We start from the raw sequence: 12,479 nt of genomic DNA, 5'->3' as shown, positions 1-12,479 counted from the left end.
CTACTACTGCAGACAGACTAACACAGCTACCCATCTTGAAATCTTGAGATGCAGAAATTGGTCTCCAACCGGCTATAATCTAGTGAGCTACATCCACCCAGTACTGAATCCTCTTGATGGTTACTCAGCAGCTACATTGCCCCTTCCCCCATCTGAGAGCTGCAATTTGGGTTTGCAGTCTGAAATAGAAGTTTTATTTATTTACTTTCTTTATTACATCCTGCCTTTCTTCTCAGTTGGGGATCTAAAGCAACTTACATCATTTTCCTCTCCTTCATTTTTTCCTCCCAACAACCCTGTGAGGTAGGTTAGGCTGAGTGTGTGTGACTGGCCTAAGGTCACCCAGCAAGCTTCAAACCTGGGTCTCTCAGCTCCTAGTCTGTCACTCTAAGCACGACACAAACTGACTCTCAATAGGCTTAAATCCATATAATACCTTCTATTATGACCAGCCAAATTAACACAAAACATTGTGCATACCTCTGCCAGGACACTTGTAGTCGCAAAATGCATCTGACGAACAGAACTGTGGTTCTCGAAAGCTTATGCTACAATAAAGTTGGTTAGTCTTAAAGATGCTACTGGAGTCTTTACTATTAATCAGGGTGGACATTACACAATTTAAAAAAGATAGAAGGGTGGAAAGCAGATCTCTGAGGAAAGTCTGATCTTGTCGGCTTCCTCTGAGATGCCAGCAGGCTAAAAGCTTAACTTTATTGCTGAGGTGTAGGGTTACAATACATTCTTTGTTCTTTCACTGAAACACAAAAACTATCCAGTAGCCATCCAAAATTGTCCCACATGCCAAATAAGGTGCACAGTTCACCTGCAGGCTGAGAGAATTAGGAAACGTCTTGATAGTCTTTGTGTTAACAGTTTTAGAGATAAATTTGAGGTGCTCCACAAGTTCAAGAGTCCTGGTGGGCTCCAAAGCTTGCACAGTATTATGTCAATTTGCTTGGCTGTAGTAAGATATTGTGTGGATTTTGTTCTTGTTTTTGGAACTTGCATGGGCCAATATGGCCGTACAACTTTTTATCAGTAGGCTTGCCTCTTGTCAGCCACTTAACATTCCGCTGTTGACATGTCTGCTGTGCCTTCTGTCTTGTGCCTAGATGCTAAAGTATCACTAATGCGTATGTACAAACCTATGATTTATGACTCTTTCCAAGTCCTGCCCCATGGGTTGAAGTAGCTCATGTACACTGGGGCATCTCTTCACTTACACTTGCCCCAGTCTACCTGGTGTTGTATCTGAATATGTGCATGAATCTTTATTCTGGCAGACTTTACATTCAATAGAAGCATTCCTGCTTTCATCTTACCTTCTGCCAGATCATCAATATTCTTCTGGCAATAATGCCATAACTCTTGTTGGAAGTATCTGCTTGCGTTGATGCTACAAAAAGTTCCCCCATAGGTTTATGATGCAAACTGAGTTCTTCACAGTGGCTGTGTTACTTGAGGTTGCTTTTCCTAGCAGTATCCGTGCTAACATTTGTAGCACATTTGAAGTCCAGCGCTTTAGTGAGGGGACAGGAAGTTTTCAACGTATCTCTCGGTAACTCTTTCAGTACTTGCATCTTGAATTGGGCAGTCACAGGAATGGTGTTGAGAAATTTATTGTTTCATTTATTTAAAACATTTTTATGTGGCCTTTCTACCCAAATAGGCTCTCCAAGGCAGCAAATATCAAGGCATTAAAAAGTTAATGTGCATGTAAAATATTTAACAATACAGTAAAGAATTTACAGGGGGTACTCCAGACAAAGTAAAGTCTTTACCTGCTGGCAGAATACAATGACGGAGGGAGACAGGCGAGTTTTTCTAGGGGGAGAGTTCCAAAATTTTGGCATCACTACTGAGAAGGCCCTTTCTTGGGTTGCCACCCGTCGAGCATCAGATGGGGGGGGGCGCTTATACTCCAGATGAGGTCCATTAGCATGAAAAAAAAGATGGGGGAGCGCCTGAAACAAGGCCTCTGAAAAAGACTGGAGTGAATGGGTAGATTCATATGGAAGAAGGCAGAAGGAAGGTATACTAGCCCCAAGCTGTACGGGGTCTTAAAGATCAATAACAGCACTTTGAATTAGGTCCAGAACCAAATTGGGGGCCATCGTACATGGACTAAAACTGGAGTGATGTGGTCCCTGCGATCCACTACAGTCAACTCCTGGCTGCAGCATTCTGTACTAACTGTAACTTCTAGACTGTCTTCAAGGACTTCCACATGTAGATCATATTGCAGTAATCTAATCTCAGATGTTGAATGTAAATTAGGAGTGATGGTGGAGAGTACCCTCAAGTCATAGCTGACTTATGGCAACCCCTAGTGGGGTTTTCATGGCAAGAGACTAACAGAGGTGCTTTGTCATTGCCTCCCTCTGCAACCCTGGTCTTTGTTGGAGGTCTCCCATCCAATTATTAACCAAGGCCAACTCTGCTTAGCTTCTGAGATCTGACGAGACCATGCTTACATGCTATCCAGGTCAGGGCAATCTAGGAATATAACATACTACTTTTATGGTGTAATTTCTTCAAGGAGACAGATGGTTGTTCAATAAAAGCAAACTAAAAACATGAAGATGTTTAACAGTGCAATCTTATGTAGAGTTACTTCAGTTGAAGTCCATTAAAATCAATTGGTTTACACTGGAGTAACTCAGTATAGGATTGCACTGTAAATATTTTAGATTGTTTAGTCTCAGACCCTAAAATAATCAGGCTAAATGTATTTAAATTTTGTTGTTACTCACTGATTTTACTTTGTTTTATTTTGTGAACAAGGAAACACAAAATCTGGGTTATGAAGTACTGTTTTGTAGTTTCCCCTACGCATACTCTTGGAATATTTTTAGATCAGATGTTTCAGCAAACACCTTTGTTTCCACCAAGAAGGTTTGAAAGATACCTATGTATCTTCTTTGCCATCAGTCACACATCCTAGTTGTTACTGGGGTGTGTGTGTATGTGTGTCTGCAAATTGAGATTTGGGTTTTGATGCAGAAGTTCCATTCAAAATACCCACTCTGCCATGAAGTATATTGAGTAGTCTCTGTCTCTCTCCCACAAAGATGTTGTAGAGTTTAACCACATGAGTCTGCTGCAGATAAAGTAAAAGTCTTGTGGCACTTTAAATAAAATAACAGTGCAATCCTGCACAGAGTTAGTCTTTTGTAAGCTCATTGAAACCAGAAGGCTTAGATTGGAGTAACTTTGCATAAGTTCAGACTGAAAATTTGCTTGTCTTTAAGGTGCACATAGAGAGGCATATGAAGGTGCTTTAGATCAGATTAGATCATCGGTCCATATATCCTAGTATACTTTGAATGGCAGTGGCTCTCCAGAGGCTCAGACAGAGAGACACATTTCCCAACTGGAGGGTGCTGCAGATTGAATCTGAGACTCTGCTGCTGAGTCATAGCCCCTTCTCATAAAAAGATTCAAGACTTTTTGTATTTTTCATCAAGAGAGTTGTTTTGGAGGCACTGGATTAATACATTTGCAGTGCAATCCTAAACAGAGTTACTCCAGTCTAAGCCCAATGGGTTTAGAGTGGAGTAACTCTCTTTAAGATTGCACTCTTGGAAAACTTGGTAAACTAATTAATAACAGTGCCCAAATACTGTAGGAGATTTTAACATGCGTTAATGTTCATTTAACCACATTCGCTACATGCAGTTTCTACTAGTGATACCTTTTGTTAGTGATTGGAGTCAGCTGAATTCCCAGTGTTAAGGTCTTCTTGGTGTTACTCTTGAATAGATCTATGGGTATCAATTTCAGTACCCTTCCATGCTGTATCTTATTTTTCCTGGAAGTGAGATTAACAGACTATACAAAAATGATGTTGTCTATAGTTGAGTGCTTGGATAGATAGATGGCTGTCAAAATTTCACTACACTTTCATTCTCAAAAGTAGTTTGTTCAGAGTTTTTCCAGGGGTGTGGGGGGGTGGTTGATAGATATGCTACCTAAACTTTGCATCTAAGCAAAATCCCTGTTTTGAACTAAGAAAACATAACACCTGCACTCCGAATGGATGGTGCAAGCAACGTGCATTTTTTTGCATAAAGTTCTGTAATTTATTTTGGTTTTATAGTTTGATTGTCCCAAAATTCATAATTTTAAAAAGGGTGTGTGCGTAATTTTTGTTTTTATACTTTTAAGCTCACTTGGCCTTAAGCTCACTAATCTGGAAATCTCGCTCATAGAGATTTTGTAGTGAGGGAGTCTCAAATGCTTCACTTGCAGCAGACAAGCCAAACTTGTTGGTATTCTGAGCACTCCTACTGGGAACATCTCACCATGGAGATCATACTTCTGTCACTTTCTGACATACAGTTGGATCCAGACAACCCTAGTAATTTCCAACAATTTTCTGCTGCCTTCCCCTCCTCGTGTCATTCCTCAGAGTCTCCTGTGCCCCAGGGGCACCATTTTATGGAGATCAGTTGGCTGCGGTGAAAGAGGGAAAGCAAGAAAGTTCCATTCTGCAACTGGAAAGTTTAGTTTGGGTCCAACTCGCAGTGTCGGGAGGTTATATGGAAGCACTTTAGCATCTGTTATTGTTTTCATGATTTATGATCAGGATCCTGCATTTCTGTTGGGTCCCTTTCATGGATACATCTGAAAAAGTTTTGTATGGAAAACTAATTCCTGAGTGTTGTGTGTATCCTCATATGATGGTTTCCAAAAATCTGCCTGGGACCTCTGAACTTAACATCAAAAATGAATGTAGCCCTAAGAATGTAGATATCAAAAGGTTGAAAGATGCTGGTGGTAGTAGGGGCAAAACAAAGCAGTCACGGAGAAGTCAGAAGCCCTCTCAAATGCGCCATTTCATTTTTTTAGGCTTTCCACCCTCTTTAAATGGAAGTTGAGCTTTTCAGGAAGTAGAATACAGAAGTTTGCTCCAGTTTTGTACTGCACAGATGTACTGAGCGTACACAGTTCTGGTTGTTGCGTTCTTCCTTGTGGGTTTGAAGTCTTTTTACATAAAACAGTATCTTTCTTAGATCTCAAGAATGGTGTTTATCAAATCCTATTATCTTTCATGAGGAGAGCAAGGATTTTACTCATGCATTCAGGGTACAGTTTAAGACAAAGGGAGAGGTGCCATGGAAATTTCCTTGAGCAGAAGTGAAGAGCAAGGCCATTCAGATTTGCTTGGGACTACTGGAACCAAGTAATAAAGCCACATTGTGCTGACAGGGTCTTCTAGCAAATCACCTCCATGAAATGAATTTCTGGCTTGTAGGAAATAGGAGAAGCAAAGGCAGGTTTTCCAGGGATTTTCCAGCAAATCAGCTCAGTCAAATGAATTTCTAGCTGGTAGGAAAGTTTAAAATTATGAGAAGCAAAGGCATGTGACCCATGTTGCCAACATGGGTGCTACCTGAAAAAATGGAGGATTGATTTCTACAATGAAATGGTTCATGCAGAACCTTCCTAGGAGGTTGGGATGGTGAGAAAGAGCAAGTCTAAGCAGGCTTGAGCTAGCAAAGTCACTACTGTGAGACTGGCGAAAGGGCTGCTACTGCTACATCCTGTAAGACAAGCCCCAGCATCCTTGTGATGTTTAAGTGCTGTCCCCAATGAACTCAGCATAGCTGTTTACTTTAGCCTATGCATCACTAATTCTTCACCCTTTTTCTTCTCTTCCCTTCCTCCTTCATAAGTAGGTTTGTTATACTAGATGGACATAGAATCATAGGGTTGGAAGGGACCTCCAGGGTTATCTAGACCATGTAGGCTTCTGTCATAAGTGCATGTCATGCAAATACCAAGGACTTGACTGGGCCTTTGTATAGCAGTTCTTTTGAGGCATTCTGCTGTGTGAATGAGTCAGAACCATAGTCAGTACTGGTGCCTTGAAGTCCCTACGTATAATCGGGCACATGCTGTTCTTTAATATGTATTTGGTGAATGCATATATTGCATTTTTACTTAATCCATATTATAACCAGCGCTAATAGTACAAGGCACTGTGTTCTTGCAACTCTGAACTTGTGATCTCTTGGCATATATTAGTAGAAGTAACACAGTTCTTTTAAGGATCTTGGCTCTTGCAGTGAGCTTGATGAACTGCTAATGTTCCCTATTTCCCTGTACAGGTGTCTTGGTGGGTGTTGTCCTTCGTTATGGTATCCACATTCCCAGTGATGTCAACAATGAGACCTTAAAGTGCCAGTTGCAGACAAGCCCTGCCACTCTGCTCCTTAACGTCAGTGGAAAGTACTACGAATATACCCTCAAGGGGGAAATCAGCCCCCATGAACTGAATAACGTTCAGGATAATGAGATGCTCAGAAAGGTAAGCTGACTTGGTGATCTGGAAGCAACCCCGAGAAGCAACTCCCAACATTTTTTTCTTTTCTGTAAATAGCAGCATGTGAGGGCCTCAGTCGGACTGGGATGGTGGCACAAGGTGTGTGTGTGTGTGTGTGTGTGTGTGTGTGTGTGTGTGAACCCCTCCTCCCTACCCAATGCTAATTATCCAACCTGAATCAGCCCTGGGGAATTGCTATTTACCTTGTTTGCAGAACAAAAAAAGTGGCAAGCCACCCGGAAAATGGAAAAATATCTCTGTATATATAGGCATGAAACATGCAACAATGTCATATGACAAGTGTGTTCAATACATGTACAATAATATTACAGTGTGTATATATATAATCATAATACATTCAAGAATCCTAATTGTCTATCTCATATCCCAGTCCAATCTGAACAAGAGACTCAGTGCCCTGTTGCATCTAGGATGCAACATCTTGAGTGTCACCTATATAAGAAAAAACAATGATGGACATAAATCAGTATGCATTTACCATTTCTTTCACACCTGGGGCATTTGCCTAGTTCCTAAAGGATTCATGGGAACAGGGCGCTGCGTCTCTTGTTCAGACTGGACTGGGATATGAAATAGACAATTAAGATTCTTGAATGTATTATGATTCTTTATATACACTGTAATATTTTTGTACATGTATTGAACACACTTGTCATATGATATTGTTGCGTGTTTCATGCCAATATATACAGAGATATTTTTCCATTTTCTGGGTGGCTTGCCACGTTTTTTGTTCTGGGAATAGACCGGAAATTGCCTTGTTTTTCTATTTACCTTGTTTGGGCAAGCATACATGTGCCTGTATTTTCCCTCCGTAGGGCAAATATCTCCATTTACGGGTCCATTTCATATCAGGAAAACTGCAGAAAAGGGAAAAGCATTAAACTTCCCTCCCCTCATGACATGATTCCAGTATTTAAAGAAGAAAACCAAACATTTGGACTCACTGCATAAACAACCACTGTCATGTCTGGTTTGGTGTTCACTTGAGCTCTTATCAGAGCCTGGAACACAAGTAAAATGGGATGGGGAAAACTGTATTTTTCTGCAGAAAGGTTTCAGTTCCTAAAAACACATTGTTTCATAAAATTAATTGGTAATCTAAGGAATGAATACCATACCTGGAAACTGAGCAGCTTAAAAGTTGTAATTAACTGTTTCGGGTAAACTGTGAAATATTTTAATATATTAAATAAAAGTAATCTCACTCACAGACACAGTGTACTGAAATCACACTGTGCGCTATTAATTCTTTTCCCTAATCGATTTGGCTATTGAAAACAAATTTATGAGATATTTATTCAACATAGGAAATGAAGATGGTTCCTTAAAGGTTTTTTTGCGAAATACAAGTCAGATAATTATGATAAATTAAGATTTAATTGATTGTATCAGAACATTTCCCAGAAAACCTTCTATTTAAAAAATGTCCAGAAAACCCATGTTGTTAAAGCTATCTGCCCTGAATTCCATTCATCCTTACCTGTATGCCCTTATGTCAGCTCTTGATGTATTCTATTCCATATCAAGTCTTCTGCCTGTCCTAGGCCGTACATGATACAAGCTAGAACCTCCAATAAGGAGTGTTCTTACTTGCCTTGGGACATCGCCCCTCCCTTCAATTACTTTTAAAATTTCTGCACAAAGACATGCTACCCAATTTCTACCTATAGCTGAGGTAAAAGTATTACATACTTGAATTAAGGAGAATTTTTTCTTGCGAAATCAACCAGTGCATTCTGATTATTGTCATGTATGCCTGCCTGCATTCATGCTAGTAATGTGTTTTGCATTATGTGCTGATCATAAATGTTTGCTGAGGTTATATTCTGTGCACTGTACTAATCATCTGAGAGTGTGTAAACTGCTAACATGAAATAAACAGGAGAGCCAGTGGGGCCTCTCTGTTATCAGTTGAAGGTATTTATTTATTTATCAGTTGAAGGTATTTATTTTCACTTTTACAGTAAGTGTCCTTGGATGCAAGCTGCGGGCAGCCAGCGACGTATCTTTTCTCAGAGATTGAGATGATTTCTTTCTGTGCTATGTCTAGCCTAAACTAATCAGTTCCCATGTAACTCTTTGGGGTTTTCGCACCAGAATGTCAACGGACCCAAAGGGCGGGAAGTTTCCCTATGATTAGTAGTGCCCTTTTTTGAATAGTCACTTCTGCCAATTGCTACCTTTGTGTGAACACCTTGAACTGTATGGATCTCTAATAAAGTTGCTTCAACTGGAACACCTGGGTGTTAACTGTGGAGAACTTGAGGGACTTAACTACCAGGGACTGACAGTTATAAAGTAGGGCGCCTGTGCCTTGAAGCTGTTGTGTTTGTGAAAATGGAAAATACAGTGGTGTTTTTAGTTGAAAATATACTTATTTAGCAGTCAGCTGCATGATACAATTGTCTAGGTAAAATAATTATCTCATCTGGATTTTCTTTTTAATAAATAGGTGACATTTGACCCAGAAGTGTTTTTCAACATCTTGCTTCCTCCAATTATATTTTATGCTGGATACAGCTTAAAAAGGGTATGTACTTGTTTGTTTTACTCTTTTCAATGTCCCCATTTCCAATCTCAAAATAAATTGTGACATCCATTAATGCGAGTGCAGTCGTAGCTGGTTCTGCAAATTTGTAGAGAACTTTGAAAGGACAAGATGAAAAGGAAGGAATCGGATCAGCTGCTTTAAAATGGTAGCTGTTTATGGAACCAAGCCTTGACTACATACAGTTAGATGAATATTTTGTATATGAATATTTTAATATTTTTGTAATAAAGCCTCTTGTAAAACACAATTACTCTAATGTTATACTGGCTCTGCACTTATAACAGGACTACATAAGTAATAACACATCCATTCTAAATGAAAATATTTGGGGAATAGTATGTGCCGGGAGGGATCAGAGTAAAATCTCTTGAGAGCTTCTGAAGGAATTCTACCTTCACTGGGGGGAAATGAGTTGACATCATTGCAGACAGAGCAGTGAACTTTTTAGAAATTCTAAGATGTCAGATTCTGTCTTATCTACCTTAAAAATGTATTGTCAGTACTAGGATCTCTTAATGGTGATGAACTATGGCACATCCAAATGTTAAGGTTTAAGGTCATGAACTCACTTATGTGGCCTTAGACAAGCTGTTATAATAATAATAATAATAATAACAACAACAACAACAACAACAACAACAACAACAACAACAACATTCGATTTATATACCGCCCTTCAGGACAACTTAATGCCCACTCAGAGCGGTTTACAAAGTGTTATTATTACCCCACAACAATCACCCTGTGAGGTGGGTGGGGCTAAGAGAGCTCAAGAGAACTGTGACTCGCCCAAGGTCACCCAGCTGGCTTTGTGGAGGAGTGGGGAATCAAACCCGGCTCTCCAGATTAGAGTCCCGTGCTCTTAACCACTACACCTATCTTCATCTGATACTGGCCCACTTTGCAGGACTGCTGTTTGTTGAGGAAAACAAACCAAGCCATATAAATGCAATGTATTTTTTTCATATTTCCAATGAATGCCTTGTGGTTGCAGTGGTATTTTTAATCTGTGTTATGTATTGTTAGTAAGAAATCAAGCCTTGTGTCTTTTTGTTTATATTCTTTCATTGTTTAAGCTTGTGTTTTGTTTGTTTAAATTGTTGTTTATTTAAACTATATTCAGGTGTTTTTGTGAGCCACTCTGGCTCGCCATCAGGGTAATAAATAATCCAAAGAAATAAATACTACATTTTCCATTATTCAGACTGGTTGATACAGCATATAAAGGTGTACTTTTTTGCTTGTGTGGCACTTAGACATGTTGGCCTTCTTTTAAAAAGAAAATGGGCCCGAAAAAGCTGTCACACTTTTGAGTATGGAGCAAGAATCTTTTGCCTAATGAGTTTAACTCCACATGTTTTCTGAACATGGGGAACTTTTTGAAAAAGAGCTGAGATATGGTATACCTAATACTTCAGTGTGCTTGAGTAAGGCCTGCTTTCTTTGGAATCCCCCTTCCTTTCCTGAAATCAGATCATAAATAGAAGTGGGTAATGCAAAACCTTCTTAAAACATTGTAAATGAGGAACAGGTTACTACTTTATGCGGCTGTCTTTTCAGCATGTTAATAACTTCTCATGCAGAAGCACAAAAGTTTTTGATAAAATTATTCTCCTAGTCTTGAAGGTGCCATGGACTAACATGGGTCACCCCTGGGACATGTAAAAGTTGCATAAACGGAAGTGTTATGGTTGGCTGTTTTGTTTCGTCTTTGTGCCCTCCTTCTTTTTGCTGGCAGAAAACCAGTGCAATTCAGCCTTCAGGATGCTGTACTTTACAAGGCCATCCTAAGCAGCATGGTAAAGGTAAAGGTAGTCCCTTGTGCAAGTGCTGAGTCATTGCTGACCCGTGGGGGCACGTTGCATCACGACGTTTTCTTGGCAGACTTTTCGTTACAGGGCGGTTAGCTGTTGCCTTCCCCAGTCATCTACACTTTACTCCCAGGAAACTGGGTAATCATTTTACTGACCTCAGAAGGATGGAAGGCTGAGTCAACCTTGAGCTGGCTATCTGACACCCTTCTAATTCCATAAATGTCAGTGGGTTTAGAAGGGTGTTAAATTCACTTACAGTTAGATCAAGATGGGTAGCCGTGTTAGTCTGTCTGTAGCAGTGGAAAAGAGCAAGAGTCCAGTAGCACCTATAAGACTAACAAAATTAGTGGTAGGGTATGAGCTTTCATGAGCCACAGCTTACTTCTCAGCTCACTTCCTTCGCTTACAGTGTCTGTGTTAATGACCATATTTTCTGATTATCGCTACCGCAAAACCTAATCCTGAACGCTTCACTTTCTTACAGTTTTATTCAGACAACTAGACATGCTAATCCTCCACAAAAGTGCCCCTTTTTGTTATATATTTCAGCACTAACTGAGAAGGTGATATACCCTTCTACAAAGATTTCTTCGGGAACCCATGTTTCCTCAATCAGCAGGATGTGAAATTTCTTAATCTGGGTGTGGAATTCTGGAACCTGTATTTTCAAGGACCATCCTGAAGCATTCCATGAAAATTTTTTTAATGTTAGGCTTTTCTCTAGTCAATTGATATTTGTAAGCTCCTGTTCCCTGTTAAAATTAGACCTTACAATTACTTCGGGCCAAAGGTGTATGCAATTCACACAGGCCTCTTCCTCTATAGTACCACTAATTGGGGGAGAGGAGATGGCTTCTTGGTTAGATCGTGAGTCAGGTTCCGTATTTCTCTCCTCTGGGGCTAATGTTCTTTTATGTTCCCTCTCTAGCCCCTCCAAATTCAATTGAGTTTTATTCGAGTTGTGACAAAAATGCTGTAGTGTATAACTATGGGGGTAACCCTGGTTGTTACCACAATTTAAACCTAAATTTTAGCCCTAACCTAAGTTGTCCCCAATTTCCTCTTAATTTTATTATTGCTTTTGTCCATGTAATTGAATATTGGAACCAGTTTAGAAAGCAACTGGTTAAGAAATGAATTTGTCTATCACCAATTAATAGTGTGAACCTTTAAATAAGCAATGACAAGAATATGCACATGGTTTAGGCAGATCCCCCACCCCTTACTGGAGGCTCAGATCTCAGCAAGACTAGTACACTCAGGGCTTTTTTCAGGGGGAACGCGGGGGAACGGAGTTCCGGAACCTCTTGAAAATGGTCACATGGCTGGTGGCCCCACCCCCTGATCTCCAGACAGAGGGGAGTTTAGATTGTCCTCCGTGCTCGCTCAGTGGCGCGGAGGGCAATCTAAACTCACCTCTGTCTGGAGATCGGGGGCGGGGCCACCAGCCATGTGACCATTTTCTCTGAGGGCAACCCACTGAGTTCCACCACCTCTTTTCCCAGAAAAAAAGCCCTGAGTATACTCACTACATCCAGGTATTTAGCCCCCCCTCCCATTCAGAAGAATGAGACAGTGGGGCAGACATCACTTTTAGATCTGTCCATCTCACCCCAATGGCCCAATATTTCAGCATCTGAAATAAGAGGCATCATCTCCTCTGCTAAGTCCCCTGGTGAGGACCTGATCCCTCCTGCATTTAAATCCTTCCCTGACTGGTGAGTGCCCATCTTTGCAAAGTTGTTTACCCAGATCAATC

General features: G+C 40.4%; 1 protein-coding gene across 1 annotated transcript in view; it reads left to right on the top strand.

Annotated features, from left to right (window-relative positions):
• SLC9A6 (solute carrier family 9 member A6) overlaps nucleotides 1–12,479 on the top strand; it is a 50,782-nt gene that overhangs the window by 1,415 nt on the left and 36,888 nt on the right. Inside the window, exons 2-3 of the mRNA XM_054996277.1 lie at nucleotides 6,117–6,316; nucleotides 8,808–8,885. Of these exons, the coding sequence (XP_054852252.1) occupies nucleotides 6,117–6,316; nucleotides 8,808–8,885 (278 nt within the window). The remainder of the gene's footprint in view (nucleotides 1–6,116; nucleotides 6,317–8,807; nucleotides 8,886–12,479) is intronic.

Source organism: Eublepharis macularius, chromosome 13, assembly GCF_028583425.1.
Source record: "Eublepharis macularius isolate TG4126 chromosome 13, MPM_Emac_v1.0, whole genome shotgun sequence".
NCBI classification, from domain to species: domain Eukaryota; kingdom Metazoa; phylum Chordata; class Lepidosauria; order Squamata; family Eublepharidae; genus Eublepharis; species Eublepharis macularius.
The sequence above is the reverse complement of the archived record's forward strand: the minus strand, read 5'-3'. Positions and strand labels throughout refer to the sequence as shown.